The sequence below is a fragment of the Cynoglossus semilaevis genome, chromosome 11 (genome assembly GCF_000523025.1).
Source record: "Cynoglossus semilaevis isolate Cse_v1.0 chromosome 11, Cse_v1.0, whole genome shotgun sequence".
Classification (NCBI taxonomy): Eukaryota; Metazoa; Chordata; class Actinopteri; order Pleuronectiformes; family Cynoglossidae; genus Cynoglossus; species Cynoglossus semilaevis.
Window position 1 is genome coordinate 1,052,255 of NC_024317.1, and position 20,548 is coordinate 1,072,802.

General features: G+C 41.9%; 4 protein-coding genes across 7 annotated transcripts in view; 2 read left to right on the forward strand and 2 right to left on the reverse strand.

Annotated features, from left to right (window-relative positions):
- si:ch73-15b2.5 (rho guanine nucleotide exchange factor 5) overlaps positions 1 to 20,548 on the reverse strand; it is a 23,579-nt gene that overhangs the window by 2,011 nt on the left and 1,020 nt on the right. For 2 of the 3 annotated variants that reach the window (XM_008319669.3, XM_008319670.3), the window contains exons 1-4: positions 1,276 to 2,997; positions 1,044 to 1,187; positions 881 to 942; positions 489 to 787 (exon numbers count right to left, since the gene is read on the reverse strand). In XM_008319669.3, coding sequence (XP_008317891.1) covers positions 489 to 787; positions 881 to 942; positions 1,044 to 1,187; positions 1,276 to 1,445 — 675 coding nt within the window. In that variant the 5' untranslated portion in view covers positions 1,446 to 2,997. Of the gene's footprint in view, positions 1 to 488; positions 788 to 880; positions 943 to 1,043; positions 1,188 to 1,275; positions 2,998 to 20,548 lie in introns of those variants that run through there. The other variant, XM_025060163.1, reaches the window with a different exon arrangement.
- On the reverse strand, positions 4,336 to 10,512 carry ddi2 (DNA-damage inducible protein 2). Its single transcript, XM_025060167.1, has 11 exons — positions 9,369 to 10,512; positions 7,692 to 7,821; positions 7,444 to 7,523; positions 7,222 to 7,396; positions 7,004 to 7,130; positions 6,678 to 6,805; positions 6,373 to 6,501; positions 6,091 to 6,194; positions 5,808 to 6,000; positions 4,960 to 5,008; positions 4,336 to 4,771 (listed from the first exon to the last, which is right to left on the reverse strand). Exons 1-10 carry the CDS (start codon positions 9,504 to 9,506, stop codon positions 4,998 to 5,000), a joined length of 1,215 nt encoding a protein of 404 aa, XP_024915935.1. The 5' UTR covers positions 9,507 to 10,512; the 3' UTR covers positions 4,336 to 4,771; positions 4,960 to 4,997.
- On the forward strand, positions 9,871 to 15,709 carry LOC107989242 (uncharacterized). 2 transcript variants are annotated; one of them, XM_025060165.1, is made up of 7 exons: positions 9,871 to 9,935; positions 12,298 to 12,387; positions 12,498 to 12,635; positions 12,718 to 12,784; positions 14,258 to 14,502; positions 14,594 to 14,698; positions 15,581 to 15,709. In XM_025060165.1, exons 3-7 carry the CDS (start codon positions 12,581 to 12,583, stop codon positions 15,664 to 15,666), a joined length of 558 nt encoding a protein of 185 aa, XP_024915933.1. In that variant the 5' UTR covers positions 9,871 to 9,935; positions 12,298 to 12,387; positions 12,498 to 12,580; the 3' UTR covers positions 15,667 to 15,709. The 2 variants fall into 2 exon arrangements, with proteins under 2 accessions (XP_024915933.1, XP_024915932.1); XM_025060164.1 differs by lacking the exon at positions 9,871 to 9,935 and adding an exon at positions 11,435 to 11,844.
- The window catches only part of tnfrsf18 (tumor necrosis factor receptor superfamily, member 18), a 5,351-nt gene continuing 2,002 nt past the window's right edge, over positions 17,200 to 20,548 (forward strand). The window contains exons 1-3 of the mRNA XM_017036673.2: positions 17,200 to 19,531; positions 19,640 to 19,765; positions 19,982 to 20,113. Of these exons, the coding sequence (XP_016892162.1) occupies positions 19,411 to 19,531; positions 19,640 to 19,765; positions 19,982 to 20,113 (379 nt within the window). The 5' untranslated portion in view covers positions 17,200 to 19,410. The remainder of the gene's footprint in view (positions 19,532 to 19,639; positions 19,766 to 19,981; positions 20,114 to 20,548) is intronic.

The window sequence follows — 20,548 nt, forward strand, 5'->3', positions numbered from 1 at the left end:
GGTTGTCTGAGAGCATATCACAGAAATGTCCTCAAATTTTTAAATTATAAAATGAAATTTTATCAAATAAATGAAACAATCCTGTAACAATTAACCATATCAACTGTTACCGATACAGACCTGGTAATATTCAGTTATTTATTTGTACAAACCACTGTACGAGTATGAGATTAATTAAAAGAGATGCAATGCTGCCATCTAGTGGCTTTCATTTTAATATACAGCCGTTTATCTCGAAAATAATTTTTAGGTCACATCATTTGGGGGAAACCCAGGCATTGCGTTATCAGGTTTTCATTATCAGGGGGAAAAAACGATCACAATTCTTACAGAAATTAGATAATATGCTAATATCAGACATCGCTAATTATAGTACTGTACAGTACTGGTCTGACGCAGGAAAGGTAGAAATGTTAAAGTCCAAATCCCTGGGGACAACAGTCATGAGCAGCCGTTTACGTCTCTGAGACAATGAAACATTTCCAAACCTCCTGCAGGTGAATCTCTCTGCTGGTCAAGCTGCCGATCAGCCCCGACGCCTTCACCTCGTCCAGCTGGTGCCAGAGTGTGCATGGAGTCACTCTGATAGGTTGGGCTAAAGGTGAGGGGCAGGTCACCTCAGCAGACCGCAGCAGTGGCTGTGAGACCTCAGGTGGACCGCTGGGACTGAGGCAGGACTGGACACTCTGCAGGAACTCAGGCGAGATCAGCTCCGACAGAAACGTCTTGTCAAATCTGAGCAGATCTTTCCTCACCGCCTGCAGACAGTAGTCCTGATACAGAGGGACTGAGGAGCAGAACCAGAGGACAAACCTGATAGGCCCGTATCATTTATGACATAAAAGATTCAAGTCAAATTAGATCAGCAGGTGATGCTTACAAATATGCATGAACTTCGACTGGAATGTGACTCCCAGAACTTCCTTATCAGGATCTTCTTCCCTTGTGTTCCCAAACAACAACAACAACAGTTCTAAAAGTAAGTACATTTTCCACAGATTTGTTTTTCCTTATAAAAAGATTTGCTTGATTTCTTTTCTCACCCGTTAGCATCTTTATCCTGGTCGTCAAACGAGGAAAAAGACTGGTCTTCATTGGGCTCCGAGGCTGAGAACCTTTTCTCCGGAGTCCACGTTTGTTTTAAAGCCACCGACATCAGGGCAGCAGATATATCAAACTGAGGGAAACTAGAGAGGAAGAAACACGTCGTTGTGTTAATATTTATGACGGTTCATGAGGATTATCTCCAGAAGGTGGACTGGTTCACGTCTTTACCCGTCACTCTGCGGCCGGTGTGGAGAGCCGTCGTCCTCCTGGGCAGGAAGCTCAGACCAGCCTCGTTCTTCAGTCTCTGTGGTTTGTGTTTGTGGCAGGAAGACGTCCATTATCCGACTGAACTGAAAGGTTGGTACGTCAGGCTCTGGCTCTGGCTCTGGTTCTGCCATGACTCCGGGGCCACAGAGTGTTTCTCTCCTGAAACACAGAAGCGTCAGACGGTGTTTTCACAGCACACGGCCGTGATCAGGAGAGTGACAGAAGAAGCTGCAGGTGTGTCAGGGTGGTGCAGCAGCAATCACCCAAAGGTGATGCAGGTGTGTGTGTGTGTGTGTGTTCCCTCACACTTCAAGGACTGTGGGATAAAAATATATGAACAGACTGTGATGATAAATCAATTCGACTGGTTTTGAACTAAATCACCACAGAACAATAACAGAGAGAAAACACAGCAGAAAAGAGTGTAAAAACCTTAAACCTAGGTGTGGTGTTCAGAACGAGTGCAGTGTCCTGGTTCTTCTTCAGCTCCTGTAAAAACAAAAACACCAAAAAATCATCTCAGTTTTTGGATCTATGACAGTTCGTATTTGTAGGCTCACTCTGGTGCAGGGATGCGACCCTATCCTTACATTCTTGTATTTTTTCTTCTTTCTGTTCTTCTCAGGGTCACAGGAAGGGGGCGGAGGTCAGCCTGGACACACTGTCCATTACAAGGCAACACACAGAGACACATAAATATTCACACCTATGGTCACTTTAGAGCAGGGGTCTCAAACTCTGGCTTGTGGACTACTATTGACCCATGTATATCTGGTCCTCAACTGGACGTCAGTGATGTAATCTGGCTCATTACAGACATGACATTCAGACTGTGGTTGTTTTTCTTACACACAAACATCTTCATCCCCAAAACAGTTACCAAGGGAATTGAACCGGTGATCTCCTTGCTGCAGGGTAAAGGCACAAACAACTTCACCATCACCGTGTTGGTTTGATTTATGGCAAGAACTTATCATAAAACATTCATATAAAAATGCAGGATTAAATAAGACAGAAATCTGAATGTAATTCTCGGTTCCATTGACGACGGTGTGATTCTATAAAATGTTAATTTTGGAGTTAAAAACCAAAACCCTGGACCTACGGAGAAGATGGAGGAAGCATCAAAAAGTACCTTCAACAAGTTGTACAAATAGTTGCTTCATTTTATTTGTTGTTTAAAATTTCATAAAAGTAAATAATTCATTCCGCCTGAACAACGTTGATATCTGACCTGAACAAAGATTATACAGATTAGAAAAATGAACAAACACACACTGGGATGTTTTGACACATAACCAACTCTCTGAAGTGGATTTCTGAACAGATCTGTGATGGAGCCATGGCAACGCTTTCAAACTGAAGGAGACGTTCTCACACTCACACACACACACACACTTTCTAACACACACACTGATTTTCAGGAAATTCCTTCACCAATCACACAAAAAACACTTCCCTAGAAATGTGTCAAAATGATTTAAATTGTGTGGACGATCTCACCGCCCTGAAGAGCAGTGGAACATTTTTAGACTCTCCACAAAATCAACCTTTTTGACACGACAAAATTCAGACGTTAGCAAAGCAAATGACTGAGATGGAGCCGAGGATCAAAAACCATTCATATACTGGACAGTGGACAAAGTGTCAACGTACGACCAAAAAAGAGAAATCTAAATAAAAACATGCGTACGACCAAAAAAAGAGAAATCTAAATAAAAACATGGATCAATTCATACCAAAATGTATATAAAAACATGAAATGGGTGGGCCCCAAATCATCTGCATGCAAACACACCTCACATATTTATTATACCCATAAAAGTGTTGTCAAATGTCCTGTTTGTCCCTGGGTCGTCTCTGTGACGGACCAAGAGTCAGAATTTCCCTGTGTTTCGATGCTGAGACATCTGGATCAGTAACAAGGTATAAATAAAACAGATGTCCAGTGGGGAGCCTGGAGACTCGGGTCGGGGGGGTGACTACATGGGCACAGTGATACTGCGGGCGAGCAGTGCCAGCAGAGCCAGCTCCACAACACCGTCAGCTTGTTCCAGTGCCTCTGCAGCCTCGCTGGCAGAAAAGCCCGCTGCCTGGATTCTCTGAATGTGCTCAGCTGGAAACTGTTCTACAAACGGGTGAGGAGACGGCAGACGGGGGGCTGCAGATGCCGGCGGGGGAGCCTGAGAAAAAGGAGGAGCGGAGGAGGAAGAAATGTTGGAGTCTTCATCTGGTGAGGCCGCCGCCATTGACAAAGGGCCGAGAGAGGTCCGCTCGCTCTGGAGGTCAAGGGTCTCTGCTGCGTTGGCTCCAGAGTCATGTCCATCCGCAACCCCCCGCTCCGGCTGCCCCTCTGGAGGTTCCCTGAACTCCAGGTCTCCCGCAAGATCAGCAGAAGCTCCGGGCTCAGACAGAGAAAAGACGACGACGTCGGCCTCATCTGGCTCACATCCTTCTGTCTTCGTTTCCGTGGAGTCATCCTGACGATGAGGTGGTGGCTGTGTCGCTCTGCTCTCTGAGTCGTGACACTCCAGGAGACACGCCTCCTGGTCACAGAGACCAGGGACGCCACACTCGGATGGTCCCCCACCTGATACAGCAGCGTGGTGGTTAGCTTTGGCTTCACTAGGTTGTGCACCAGATGTAACGGCTGCAGACGGGCCAGGCTGAGCGGCGTCCGGTGTCAGGCTGCGTGGCTGAACGGCCGCTTCATCTGCGCTCTGTCGGAGTGGATCTGAGGGGGAGCAGGACGAGCTCCGGTTTTGAGATGGGTTGTTGTTGACCAGCAGCTCGTGGAGCTCCTTCAGCGCCGCCGCCAGCGAGGGGATGCTGTCGGACCTGGAGCAGAGCTCTCCTTCAGGCTGGTCCCTCTCAGGGGTTACTACGCTGGACTCCATTTCGACCGACTCCATTTCCACTGAGCCCGGTTGGTCCAGGGTGGAGTCCTCGGCCTGGGAGTCGGTCGTCTCCTGCTCCATGGGCTGGACGGAGCAGAGCTGCTCTGGAGGTGGAACATCTGAGTGGTCGAGTTCTTCAAAAGGTTCAGCGTCACCTGTGGTGTTTGTACAAAGTCTCTGACTCTCTGTATGCTGAGATGACACGGACACACCTGCAGGTGGAGCCGGTGAAGGAAGGACATCGGGTGAAGGACATGGTTCTGGGGACATTTCGGAATCGCACTGGACAGTCTGAGGGTGGAGTTGGACCGGGGGGGTTGTCGAATCAACAGTTACTGTGGGGGGTGAAGGCGGAGCGACCTCCTGAAAACTAGATGATTCTGGCCTCTGGTCCGAGGCCGGAGCCCGGTTCAGTGTGGCTGGAGGAGACTCGGACCGATCCGCAGTTTGGGGCTGGTCGCAGGAGCTTTGGGTTGACGTGGATGGAGCTGTTGGGTCTAATGTTCTGGCTAATGTAAATGGTGCAGGCTGAGGTGAGGTAGTTTGTCCATCTGCAGTGTCTATTGCAGCAGAGAATAGAATTAGAATCACGAGAAAGAAGAACAACATGTCACGGGGTAGAAGTGTTGAATATCTGTCTACTGCACAAATCAAATTCAACCAAAACAATCCAGCAACAAAACGGCAAAACAAAGTGATAAAAAGCAATGAACTAAGCACTGGCCATGGACTTGTGAATTTCCAGTACCTGTTTGGTGGGGCCCTCTCCAGCTGTCTCCAAATGCATCAGTGTTGTCCTGTTCAGGGGTTAAGGCACACACCACACACATCATGCAAAGGGACGGAGAAAGTTAGCAGTCACACACAGAGCATGCTCCAAGCTAACGTTTACGTGCCGTGTCCCACAGAGGTCACAGCACGATCACAGAAAAAGAAACTATGACCAAGTTCATCGATGATGATGCTGATGCTGATGCTGCTGCTTCTCAGAAAAATTAGTTCAATCTCTATTTATCAGGGCTGTAACGGTACATAAACAGATAAGATATTTTCAGAATGCGTTGAGGGTAACCATGGTATTGCAATATACCAATAATATTTCTACTTTATTAAATTATAACCAATTAACAGACTAATCCAATTAATTAGCACATCATTGAAATATTTTTATTATTCTGACTATAATACAATAAACGACACATTTTCAGACTTGGTTCTACTCTCCGCGCTCTAGTGCAGGATGTGTGACGTTCGTAGGAGTCTGTAATAAAACAACAACTTTCAGCAGATTCCCCCCCCCCCCCCCCCCCCCCCTAAGGTAACATAAGAGATAAGATAAGACTTTGTTCATCCCACACAGGGGAAATTTAATAATTTACCGTTAAATGATTTAAATTCACACCAACTCTTTCATTTTCTCATTATGACTCAGTGTGGCGGTGAGATGAGATGATTGTTTGATTTATAAAATGATCCATTAATGAAACTGAGAGTAAGAAGCTAGAGGGAGCACATGCAAATGTGGAACTAACTAAGCCCAAACGAAAGCTGAGTGAAAACCAGGCTGAAGGTCAGAGAAGACAAACTGTTTCGTACCACTCTCTTGTATGGACCTCTGAAGAGCCTCCGCCAGCTCCCTGTCCGCCATCTCGTCTGGACGAGCTTCTTCTCGTCCCTCGGCTCCGTATGCCAGGCGGGCACACTCCGGCAGCTCAGCCTCCGAGAGAAAACGTGTTTCCGTGCCGGTGGTGCCGATGAGGAGCACGCTTTTCTTCAGGTCGATGGAACACTAAGGGAAAGACAAAAAAAAAAAACAACACCTCAGGTCTGTGTGTACAACCCACACTCAGTTGTAGGGTGCGGCAGAAGAGCATCAAACCTGGTGCCTCTTCAACATATCCAGGCCAAGCAGCATATCCATAGGTTGGTCTTCCAAAATGGAGAAAGAACAAGGGAGGAAGTCTCCCTCTATCTGGACCTGAGCTGGACGAGGACCACGAAGACAACACAGTTTTTACCCATAATGCAATATCATACATATGTTTATACATACAGTTCGCTAGCCCAGATTTGGGGAGCGGACCGCCAGTTGATGATCACTGACGTAACACTTTTTTTTTATCTTTACAGATTTTTTGGACTAGAAGACAAAGATACCAACCCAAATGAACTCTGCCTATAATCTTCTGGGTGCCCACTCCTTTGGCGATCCCGGCCCAGCGTCGATCCACCAACCGCATGATGTTGCAGCGCTCAGCACACGCTTGGCTCATTATGGTCATCTGAGCTCCTGAAAACAGGAAGTGTCAATCTCTATGATTTTAGTTTTGAGTATAACTGTTACATTTAATCTCAGTACTGAGTCATAGATGTTTAACAAGATTGTAATAAAATTATACCAAACATAACGTCAAGCGTCTCGACCCAAAAAGCTGTGGCTAAATTGTAGATCTTAGCGCTGATTACCTGAGTCGACAAAAGCTTTCACTGGGTGACCGTTGACTTTACAGTTAATGTAGAGCATGACGACCTGACCGAAACTCTCGGGGGCCTCCTCCATCGCGATGGTCATGTTCTCCTCAACATTGTGCTGTCTGCAATAGGGGAAATATTTACTAGTAGAATAACAACGGATATCACGCACACATAGACACAGTTTGGTCTCTGTGTCTACAGAACCCAAAATCATGTTTGTACGTCATATTTGTCTGGCCTACTTGAACAATAAACAACAGTGTCTGTAGTGACAGTCGTGAAATTCACAGCTCACGGTCAACAAACTGGGACAGTACCTGATGTCCTCCTCTATCTTGGCCTGAGCCTCTAAGTCAAACGGATCTGCAGTCAGAAGTCTGATCCTCTCCTGCTCTCTCTTGGCTCGATCCTGCTGTTGCTCCAGCAGCACTTTGGTAAAACGTTCTGAGGACAGTTGAACCAAGAGTTAAAACTCCCGAGGCGACATCACATTTTACCGGAATCAAAAGAAACATGAAGTTAGAAAATATTTCACCCAAGTTTCCGCTCAGAAGAGCTTCAGCCAGCGGTGGGTTTCGCTCCTTCAGGAGTGACAGCTCATGTGGATTCGACAACAACATTTGCTGGAGTAAGGCAGGGTTGTCCATCCCCTGGGGGGAGGAGCCACGGAAGGCCATGGGTGTGGATGGTTGAGGAGCACGCTGCTGCTGCTGCTGCTGCTGAGGCTCCCGCTGAGGCTGAGGCTGCCGCCGCTCGCGGCGCGGGGGGGGTGGGGCTGACTGTTTGAAGACGAGGTGCCTGGTACAGTGATTGATCGGAAGTCAATATGGGGCAGACCTAGGAGACAGAGGGGGTAAAAATGTAAAGGTCACTGCAAAATGGTGCTTCATTTATAATCTGTATTTGTGGATTTGAATTTTCGACGATGTAGAATCTGAATCTTGTACAGTCCAGCTTGATGTCGTCATCTTGTACATGCCGTATTTAAACCAGACTTTGCATCACCTGGAAAGGCTGGCTGGGTGGGTGGTGGTCTCCTGTCAGCTTGCCTGAGAATGACCACATCTCCGTCTTTTACTCCATAGTTCCCCAAGGCACGGGTGGGGTCTTTGAGGGGCTGTTCTATGTATGTGATCTATCAGGGAAAAAAAACAATGTTAAGATTGTGGATAACACATCTGTTACACCTATATGGCACAGTTTGGTACACTGCACAACATTCCTGTGAATTATGTGAAGGATAACAATGTGACCCCCCCCCCCGGTGGGGACAGTATCACCTGAATACACTTTGCTGTAGCAAAAGGACAAATAAAGACATTCTGTGTTTTCAATTCCTTGACAATCACAACACTTAAATATGATGGGGTTTTTTTTTGTAAAATTTACATTATAGTGTTTTATGTGTGATATTGTCAGTGTTTTTTAACTTTACCAAGGAATCCAACAGGAATCAAGGAGACAGACATGTGCAGGGACATAAATGCTAAGGACAATGTCCAAAGAGCAGAGAAAAAAACAAGAGATTAGTGGAGTCTGTCTCGACACTAGGATGAAATATTTCTTTGTATCAGATTTTCAGACAACAATAATAATAAAACCCTTTTCAGATAAAAATGACAGTTTTGATTATAAATTTATGTTAACAACATTTTTAATTTTGTCTCATTGATGACCTGACAACAGGTCACATGTTTCACAACATCCTCCGTCAATGACACAACTCTATCTTCCAACACAAACTGACATAAATGTTTGTCTGTTCTGTCAGTGACTACGGGCATTTATTGGCACAAGATAAAGCTGTGGGTTTATTATTATATATTGAATAATATCATTTCACAAATAAAAACACTCTGGGGACAAAGTCAGTCATTTGAGAGACAACTGATGTCTTTGTATTTAAACAAATGTTTAACCTGCACGCTTTAAGCAGCTGGAAATCATTTTAATCTTTTAAATACATTGTTCAGTTAAAAAAAATACCCTGTTAATGCGTTTGTGCTCTTCGGGTTTAGCCACCAGTCCTGGACCTACAGTGTTGATGATTTGCAGGGTGAAAATTCAACCAATGTGTTTATAATTTGATGGTATATAGTGTGTAATTTACGTGTACTTGCTTTTACACTTTATTTTAATAAACGTTACTTCGGTAATTCACACAGATGCATATTTAACTGGAAAAGGCAAAATGTTAGAGTTTACGCTGAGCTGAAACATGTACCAACATGAACGACTTTTTTTTTAACTTGTTTGCATTCATTCAGTGATTTAGTTTAACCTACTGCCTGTTGGTAAGTTAAAGTATTACAAGTGTTTCACAAAAGAAAAGGTTTACCTTTAATCTGTGCTACAAAGACTGATATGACTTTATTCTGGTGACTCGGTCACTAAGGTCTCAGTTTACAACAAGCCTGGACTTTGTCTCACGCAGTACGTGTTCACTTTTCTACACGGCAGTTCGCCTGTTGTCGTCTTAACCTAGAGTCGAGACACCCACAGCGACAAGTGACACTTTGAAGCCCGACCTGTGATATTTTTGGTCTGACTTTGATGCCTGTTACGCAACACTTCATCCGTCAAAACTGCTCGTGTCCGATTCATGCTAGTTAGCCACCATTAGCTGCATTAGCATTGCGGCCGCAGAGAGAGAGAGAGAGGGAGAGAGAGAGAGTGTCTAACCTGGATTTCCCCTGCTGGGATTCCAGACTCCAGTTCGCAAAGTGCTACAAAGTCTCTCAGCTCCAGTTCCGGGGACACGTCGAGGGCGAAGGTGGACTCTGGTCGATCCCTCGGCGCACAGAAAACGGTGACTAGCATCGTTTTTAGAGGGGCAGAGGCTCAGTGTACAAACCCGCTGTAGGATTACACTTGGTGGAGTTCCTAGCTCACAGAGGGAAATTCGCTCACTGGTTACAATTACCCCGATTTACAGACGCACTTTCGACTGCAAACAACGTCGAATGGAAGACCAGTACGAAGAAGAACAGTGGCCGATTTTCACTTTCTGAACAAACCTCGTCTGACAGTTTCTCTTTCAGTATCTTAACAACATCGAATATATTTTTCTCAGCGGTGCCGCATTCAGCTTGTGTTACGGCATGTGCCGCATAACACAACCTACTGTCGTAAATACTTCTTTTCGTTTGAGGTGTACTTTACAGTGCTGCTGTCCCACTATCGCCCCCAATGGACTAATCGAAAACGGCACACTTTCTGTATGTGTTTGTGAATGAATATGAATAAAAAGTAAGTAAAATATATGAATAATTAAGGGAGATATAAAACAAGTTTACATTATTGTTACACAGTGAGAAAAAAACAAACAGGAAGAAGAAAAAAAGTTTTTTTTTACCTGAAGTTTGAAAAATATACTACTACTTAGTAGTAAGTCTAAGTCTAAATCTTATTTATGTGAACTATTATTTAATTAAATACAAAATATGTACTTAATGAGTACATTAAAGCAGAGATTAGAGCATCATTTTGATAAGTGTATGCAACTATGTTAACAAAGAGGTATAAAACAAACCAATCAATAATGAGGTTTCGCTACTGGCTGATAACTGATAACTGATAACTGATAACTGACTTTGTAAACCACATTTTGGTTTGGATGCTTTGGATGACTATCATTGTAGACATATTTAACACCTCCACTGTGCAGTTAAAGAACAATTCTATAAATACACCTTTGGAAAAAAAAGTCAAACAAACATGCTTACCACATCAATCCACTTCTTTTACACAAAGGTGCAGCTGACACATGCAAGCCATGTTGTGCACTTAAACGTGTATCTTGAACAGAGTGTGTGGTTGTTTCCTTTCTCACCTTGACTTGATCTGGCACACCAGAGTTTCCGACAAACAGCCGCAAAGTTTTTACCTTTTTTCCTGAAAAATAAGAAAACAAAGGTCGGCTAATGTAGAAACTGACTGAGGTGGCAACGCATCACAGGTGAAAATATTCTGCATACTCCAGAGAGATTCTTGTAGACATTCTTCAAGTATTTATGTCAAACTGATTTAACAAACAAAGGCATATTTAACAATCGGCCAAAAACAAGGACATTTGATCCACAACAACAATCCTACAATAAAAACCTGTCTGCCTTTATTTGTTGGACATTTGTCTAACAAGAAATTCAAACTATAAAAATACATACTCACCCACAAATATGTATGTATCATTACATATATACATATATATCTAAATACACACATATGTATCAATACATATATATATTTATATTTACATATTTATATTTACATCTACACATATTTGTATCATTACATATATTTATATTAACATACTGTATATGCATATATGTATCATGACATATATACATATTTGTATATATCTAAATACACACACGTATCAATACATACATATTTATATTTACATATACACATATATGTATCATTACATATATATTTATATTAACATATATACATACATGTATATATCTAAATACACACATATGTATCAATACATATATATTTATATTTACATATTTATATTTACATATACACATACAGTATATGTATCATTACATGTATATTTATACTAACATATATGCATATATGTATCATTACATATATGCATATTATGTATATATATAAATACACACATGTATCATTACATATATATTTATATTAACATAAATACATAACATATACACATATATTATGAATATATCTAAATACACCCATATGTATCATTACATATATTTATATTTACATATTTATATTTACACGTATACATATATGTATCATTACATATATACGTATATCTAAATATACATACGTATATATGTGATTATACGTGTGTGTGTAAAACATCATAATTCTACATGTTTTCACCTGTCTGGGCTTTTTTTCCCGTAATTGCAAGAAGAAAAAAACAGGAGAGTTTCCTGGCGAGGTGGGCGATTTTGTCGTGGAGTAATTTACGTTATGGTTTGTACGTCACGCTTTGCCACATAGAGTCTCAGCCACACTCTGTCATTGTCACTCTCTGTCATTGTCACTCTGTGCCTCAGGCGGGAAACACGCAGTAGCAGCTGTCGACACTCAGTCATGTTTCTGATCAGATGTCTTCTATTTGCTTTAACTCTATTTGCACTGGTCGTGAGTCAGGATGCGACTGCCGGTCCAAGTGGGTAACGCAGAACTTTGTTGTATTTCTTCTCATTCATAAATAACACTATGATGAACAATAACTATGATCTACACCTGTTTGAACAGCTCTCTCTCTCTCTCTCCCTTTCTCTCTACATACATATGCATATATACACATATATGTATATATACATATTTACTTTGCATTCATTATTATTTGTATTAATTTAAACCTGGTGTAAACGTTGGCTGTAAATATACAATCTGCGTTTTTTCCCTGTTTCGTGGATTTTTCTGAGAATATTTTAGGTTTCATTTCAAACTGTATTGTGATCGTGGATTTACGGCTAAACAAATAAATTGACCCTTACGTGTAATTGATGTTAGTGGTTTTTTGTTTGTTTGTTTCAACACTAACAACATGTTAGTGGTTTTTTGTTTGTTTGTTTGTTTTTCTTCTAAAACCACACATTGATGTGAATTGGTCCAGGATATACACTGAAGGCAGGTGAAGTTTGTCGTTCCGGATTTTACCAGGTCAGGAAGGACACCTGCTATCAGTGCACGGAGTGTCACGAAAGTAAGTGGATATAAATCGTGCTTTTTCCCGCCCTAACCTGTTGTCGGGGTTCGATGTCTGAGCCTCATATTAAAAAAGTGAATTTAATGCCTTTTTTTTTTTTGCTTTAGGTACTGGGAGCCAAACGGTAAAGGAATGCGCAAAATACAGCAACAGCCGATGTCAGTGTCGTCCGGGCTTCGTTTTCTGGCGGATGGAAGATCACTCGGTTTGCAAGTGTGACGTCGGATCTGGATTGACCAAAGGAGGTAAGGCTGAATACTCCCACAGTGCACTGCTGCCCGTCAGACGTTCTTGACCAAAACCAACTCTCTTTTTGCTTCATCCCAGAGTGTTCTGAATGTGAAGTTGGGTTTTTCAACACCGTCATCAACAACCCGTGTCAGAAATGGACAGTGTGAGTTGATTTCTAACCTTATCGATTCCTAACTGGCATCAGTAAAACTGCCCCCTGGAGGCGCCGAGTACTGAGTTGAACCCAGGACTCACTGCTTGTAAGGCAGTCATGCTAACCGCTACAATACAGAACCATGGATAACTTTAGTGGATAGTCCCTGAATAAAAATGTATCTTACAATAAATTCCAACTATCGGTCATGTGAAGGGACCGGTGCAGTAAAAACCACGTATTTCTCTTCTTACATTCCACTGTGAAATGTTCAGAAATGTGTTATTTAAGCCTCGAGGACGGACTGTTTAAAAAAAAAGTGTGGCAGCAAATAGTTCCAGTAAAAACCTCTGGATGTGCGAAGGTGTAAAACTTCTCACCAAGAAACTGTGTACATGTGTACAAATATTACACAGACTGGAGGGTTTTTTTCTTCTTCTGTTCTTTCAAAAATCCCTCGTGTAAATCGAACAGGATTGGTTATGCAGATCTCCTTTTCTAGAATGAAAACCATGTTAAAACAGCTCGATCTCAGTTACGGATATGAATTGATCAGTTCTGACTCACCGGAGCAGATAGTTCTACCCACAGTCTGCGCTCCCACTCCCTTATAAGGTTCGAGTCAGATAAGATCGTCTACCACCAAATATACATCACACAAACCGTATGTGAAACACACACTTAGATGTCGTAGGCCGTAGGTCGGGGCAGAATTTATGGTCATATCATATCGTATCAGAAACCGATGCAAAAATTTATGATCATATCGTATCAGAAACCGATGCAAAGAACCGCGGAACACTGAATGAACAATGTTAGTGAACGGAGTTAATGTCAAAGAACTGTTTTCTGATAAACGATGATCCACATGTTCCCGGATACCGGCGGCCGAAACTAGCTTTCTCCACAGGGTGGCAGGGCACTCCCTTAGAGGTAGGGTAAGGAGGAGATTCCCGGTCCTGGATAAGTGGACAAAGATGGATGACGTTCCACACTGTTAAATTACACCACAACAGCATAAAATAATGGTCCTCTCTTTAAGACGTCTCGTAAACAATTCTTAAGAAAGTGTTTTTCCTTCGTTCTGACGAAGAAGACGGGTTTGTTTACATTCGCCCATTGTACGCCATATTTATTTTCTTCGTTTTCGTCTTGACGTCAAGTCTTCTGATGGCTTCGCTTGTCCGACCAAACTGTAGAGACGATAAAGAATTCAACAGCACACGGTTCCCCGTGACTAACTCCATGTCAAAGAAACCGTCAGTTTCCGTTTTTCTACATAGTTCGTCATCTATAATTACAATTAATCCGACTTACATCACCGCCTGGAGACGAACCCCGACCTAAGTCGAGGACCTCCTGTATAATATGTTAACAATGCACATCAAAACACTGAGGTAGCCATCACTGGCGCCACCTTGGGGCCAAAACAAACGAAATCAAACGACTGTCTTTTAATCATTTAACTCTTTTTTTTTCTAGCTGTAAGTCAGGAGTCAACATCACGGGGTCCCGGACCAGAGACGTGGTCTGCAATGAACCAAGTACCCAGCAAACCAAACAAGATGTAAAAACAACCACCGCTGTCGCCACCGCTGCTGTCGCCACATCTGCTGTCGCCACTGCTGCTGTCGCCACAACCGCAGTGTCGCCGGGACAGGAAGTGATCAGAACACCACGAGAAACAGGCGGCTCTTCTCATTCTGGACACTACGGCAAACACACAGGTACAAAGTTTGTGGGTTTTTTTTTTTTGATTACACTGAATTCATGGAGTAAATATGACAACAGTTTTAAAAAACGTTCTGATCTGTGCAGGTGTCGTTCTCTTAATGCTTGGAATCTTCCTCCTGGTTCTACTGACGGCCGTGGTGTGTAAACAGTACATGTCCCCGGGGCCGCAGACCAAGCCAGAACTGGAGGGGTAAGACCACGGCCACCAGAGTGACCCCTCACTGGTTTACTGTGTGTGTGTGACGTCACAGTGTAAACCACACTTTGGTCGAATTGACCAATCGTGGACGAGTATGACGTACGCGCTGCTTGTTCAGGCTGTAGAGCATACGTGTCAAACTCAAGGCCCGGGGGCCAAATGCGGCCCGCCCAGCCCTATTGTGCGGCCCGCGGGAGCTTAAATAGCATTTAGTAAAGTCCATGCAGCAGTTTCCTAACTCTTTTAGACTCTATTCTGTTTGTGTCTGAATGACTGACATATTATTTTAAAATATTATCAGATTATCTTTAAATAAAGAAAGTAAATGGATATTTAATAATAAACAGGATTTTAGTCTGAATGAAGTAAATTTGTAAAAATTAGGCACATTTGTGCGTTTCACTGTTGCCCGGTACCAAATGACCTATGGACCGGTACTGGTCCGCGGACCAGGGTTTGGGGACCACTGCTCTATACAGTCTTCCAGTTACAACCGGCCCTTCAAGGGGAACTGTATTGAAGATGTGGCCCCCGGTGAAAATGAGTTTGACACCCCTGCTGTAGAGTTTCTTCATCGTAATTTCTTCATGTATTTATGATTCCATCATGGAGTACAGTCGTCCCTCAGTGGATGATGACCAGGGACCACTGTAGTGACATCTGTACCTCTGTACTGTATAACTGATGTGCCAAAGCATTTATCCAAAGCGACTTATTTACATTATCAATCATGTGGTTCCTCTGGGAATCGAACCCTAGACTCTCTGTGATGTGGACATAGGAAGCTGGTCTAATATCTCTTTGATCAACATGTAAAAATACACAGTGAGTTACTGATATTTTTTTAATACTTACTGCCTGAATATCTGCAGTGAAGGAGTCGCAGTACGGGCGTCCAGTGGAGGAGAGCGGCGACGGCAGCGAGGCCTCCGTCAAACAAAACCTCATGGAGCCCTGAGGAGACTCCACCTCCCCCCCCCAACGATCGCACTTCAGCAGATACTGTGAAATTACAACACAAAGTATTTTATTCAGAACATACTGTCAAATACACACTCTCTCTCTCTCTCTCTCTCTCTCTCTCTCTCTCTCTCTCTCTCTGTATTTTGTTCACACTGTTGTTTGGTCGATATTTGACCGGCTGTATTAACGACACGTTAACGATGTCAGCGACTGCTCCGTCACGTCCATGTGACTGTGGGATTCAACCACATCTGCTAAATGTTTTATAAAGTATTCAGGATATTCGAGGTACGTTACAGAGGCAGTACTGCAGTCAGAAATACTCGTACTTGTACGTCTGTGTACTTTGACTTTTGAGGTGCCACTGAGGTTTACACGTTGCTGCAGCTTCTCAGGCTGAACGACGTGGTATGATGTGAAACTTACTGAGAAATGTTGTTGTTTTTTTTTTTGTTTTTTTTATTAGAGCGCAGTACCAGGTATTTGTCTTTTCTACTGTCTTCATGCACCTTCTGTTCCATCGTGTTTTGCATTTCTTGTTCCGTTGCACCGCGGCTGATTCTGTCCCACTGCACAGTGACGCACTCTCAGTTGCCTGTGGGGTGGGAGGGGTTTCCCCCCCGACGCCTTGCATGTTCCCACTGAAAACAACTGTTGGAGAAACTGACAGTTGTTTCTAAATCACTGCCCTGTTTTTTTTCCACATTACTTCATCCACGTATATTTTTTCTGTCTTGTTTACGCTTAAAAAAAAACCCCCTTAAAAACTCACCTGTTATTGTTTTGACTCTAAGCTGAATCTTTACTGTCCCGTCTGTCACGCATCATCCAGCTGTTTTTGTGCCTCTTATGAAACATGTTGCAGTTATTCTGCTTAATACCACAGTGGTAAAAAGTAATTAATTATATTAATTAATTATTTAAGGCAATTATGAAGTCAAACTGCTTCAATTGAACCATTTAATTGCCATATTTATAGTTTGTGTCATTTCATTGGACTCCTCTCTGTCAGTGTGTGTGTTGGAGCATCAGTTTGTTAACTTGTTAAAACAAATAAAAAGTTTCCTTTGTGGGCTCAACTGGAGCCCCGAACCACAGGTTTGGTTTATGTTCTATTGGAAGAACAGTGTAGTTTTTCATTCAGTACAAGTACAATCAATGTTATAATAAATGTTATACATTTTATAATAAATGTTATAGTAAATGTTATAATAAACGTTATAATAAATATTATAATAAATGTTATATTAAATGTTATAATAAATATAATACATTTTATAATAAATGTTATATTAAATGTTATAATAAATGTTATACATTTTATAATAAATGTTATATTAAATGTTATAATAAACGTTATAATAAATATTATAATAAATGTTATAGTAAATGTTATAATAAACGTTATAATAAATATTATAATAAATGTTATATTAAATGTTATAATAAACGTTATAATAAATATTATAATAAATGTTATAATAAACGTTATAATAAATATTATAATAAATGTTATAGTAAATGTTATAATAAATGTTATAGTAAATGTTATAATAAATATTATAATAAATGTTATAATAAACTTGACCTACATTCCAGAGTGAAACATGACATCATCCATTCAACTGACAATATTAACAGCTCCCCCTAGTGTCTAATCGGCTCTCACGGGGGTCAATCTTTGTCTCTTTTTTTTTAGCGCTGTATTTCGTTTGATTTTTTTGTTAGACAGAACATTGAACATGTTGGTGCGTGGCGACACCTTCACTGCCAAATGTCACAACCTTCAACGAGCCTCACACTGAATCAGCAATCACTGAATCTGTGTTTTCCAACCGCCCTGACCACACACTGCTCACCGAGGGAGTGAGTGTGACGCTTGAGTGAGTAGGTGTGTGTGTGTGTGTTGGAGGACGAAACTGTGTCTCCGTTTGTGGCTTCACTCCATCACTTACAGCGTGTGTGTCTGCTGATGATGTCACTGAAAAGGAGCGTTTCATCCATGCAGGGTCTGGTGATGGAGAAGTTGGTGGTGCAGCCACACGGCCTGCTCTCAAATGTCAACTACATTCAGCACTGAGCAAGAATCGACCTGGAAGTTTAGCTCGACACATATTTAATGTCAACTGACTCAAACCTTCGACACCAAGACTTATTTTTACGAGGACGTTCACAACTGGTACGGAGACCCCCCCCGACCCCCTGACCTCCCGTGACCAAGGTGTAAACATCTGACTCAATACAGAACTCCACGTTTTCTGCCTGTACGTATTACTGAAGTCAACATCACTACAAACCACTTTCTGTCTCCTGAAAACAAACCTGGACGAGTGTGACAGAAAACTGTCGTAGCAAAGAAACCCTGAGGTCACTGCAGGGTCAGACCACATGACCACATGACCAGATGACCAGATGACCAGTCCATTCAAACAGCACGTCTATTGATTCACTTTACTCTTTTATAAAACTTCATCTCAAAGTTTTAACATAAAAAATATGGAGTTTTGCAAATGGTTATTTGAATTTTAATGTCTTTTTTTTTAAACTTTTTTTGCTGATTCATTTTTGTCGATACTGTTGTTAAATGATAAAAACGTTCCTGGTTCATAGAAATGTGAACAAACGCTGCAGTCAAGATTCACTGACGTTTGAAAAACAACATCAGACGAGGGATCAAACTTCAACTCTAACTTTCAAATTAACTAGAATAGTTATTAGATTAGTTTAGATTAGATTAGATTAGAAGAATAGAATAGACTATAATTTATTTCTAATTATTTTATGAAACATATACACTGAAATAAAAGGATGTAATTCATCTGTTTATTATTGATTTTACTTCTAATCTTGTTAATACACTGTTGTTGTTTTTTATTTTTTAGTTTTTTTTATTTAACCTTTATATTCGTGCAGCGTGTCAGTGATGTAGGTCACAGGTTTGTGGCTGACTCAGACACAGACACGTCTGTGGTCGGATTTCCAAAAATCACATACTTTATACTACATACCATATACTACATACCATATACTACATACCATATACTTTATACCAGTGGTCCTCAAACTGTGGTATGCGTACCACTAGTGGTACGCGGGGAAAATTCATATTTTCACATTTACATTTTCAATTGAAGACATTTTTATTTGATTTATTTTTATTTAATTTCTTTATAAACATCTCTCTTGTTTATCTCAGGCCTGCGCTGCTGTATTCTAATGTTGGTCATCATGGAATTTGAATTGAGATCATCTGTTTTTCTACACCACACTACACTGACAACAGACGGATCAGAACAACAGGCGTTTTGAGACTAATTATTTTAATAATTCATTATCGTAGATTTTCAGATTTAGCAGTAAAAAAGTTTAATTGTAATTTTTTTTAAAAAAGAACTAAATAAGTCAAAGACAAATCTGTCTGTTAATAAAGTCAACAAGGAAATATTCATTATGTTGGATTTTCACAAACACTAACGAAAACATTTTTACCACAAATGACTCTACAAATTAGTGTTGCGTAATGAAAATCCAACCATATTCATGGAGGGAGGGGAGATGCGGGGGGGGGGGAGGAGACTACACACAGGGGTTTCTGCTGCTGGTGGTCTTTCACTTCCTGTACTACTACAGATGACTCAGTCTCACACAGCGTCTGTCAACCGCACGACCAGATGCTGCCGACTCTGACGTCAGTCGACACAGAATAAAACCTGAAGACACCGACGGAGCGCCGGTCACAATGCTTTTCCTGAAGTCGCTGCTGCTTTTGCCCCTGCTGGGCTTTTGGAGGGTGAACGCCGGGGGCTGCGGTGACCTACAGGCCGAGATCAACGGACGCTGCTGTGACATGTGTCCTCCAGGTAACGCCCCCAACAGGACGGCGACTGAATTATCAGACAGTTAAAATGCTTGACCGGATTAGACACAGCAGCCAACATCATGGGTGTTCTGTTGATGTGGTTCTGAAGGAGAACACGTGGAGGTGTTCTGCACGCGGGACCGGCCCACCGTCTGCAGACCCTGTGGGAACGGTTCCTTCTCCAACAACTACACCGTGTTTGACAGATGTGAAAAGTGCCAGACATGTCAACAAGGTAGGAAAGTCAGAGAGAGATGCTCTGACCACATATCAGTAAATCCTAGTAAAAAGGTAAGAAGCCGGTAAGCAGCTGGTAAGCAGCCGGTAAGAAGCCGGTAAGCAGCTGGTAAGAAGCTGGTTCTCTGGTACTCGCCAATGTTACCTCTTCCTGTGGTTTTCAGAAAAATTGTTCACGGATGGAAAATAATGTGCTTGTGATTCTTGTCTGCAGAATACGAAGAAAAATGTACAGCGACCACAGATGCGAAATGTTTGTGTGACTTTGGTTTCCTGTGTTCCGACAACCAGTGTTCGAGCTGTGAGGAAAACAAATGTGTTCCAGGGGAGAAACTGAAGAGACGAGGTACGAGTGGATTCAATGAAAATTAAATGTCTCAAATGACACAAACTTCTCCAGTAAATTCACGTCACAGAACGGTGAACAAATATCGATGCAACTTTCTAATAAATATCAACAACAACAACGTTCCAACATTGCTCCGGTGATGTTGACGTGTTGACAACAAACTAAAAAACGGACTCCTGTGAAAACAGTTCACTGCGTTTCCATGGACACAAAAGAAACTGGCCAATGAGCCGTACTGTATGTGGCCCAGGAGCCAGGGGTTTGCTGAACTGAATTAAACTGTTTTGAGACAATTTAAAAAAAAAATATCCTGAAGGTGAAAAAAATAATAATGTTCATTTGATTTAGTGTGTGTCGAGGCGATGGAACTGTCCAACATCTGTTCTGAAATTCACAGTTTAAACTTAAAGTAAAATTCATCACAGTTTGAAT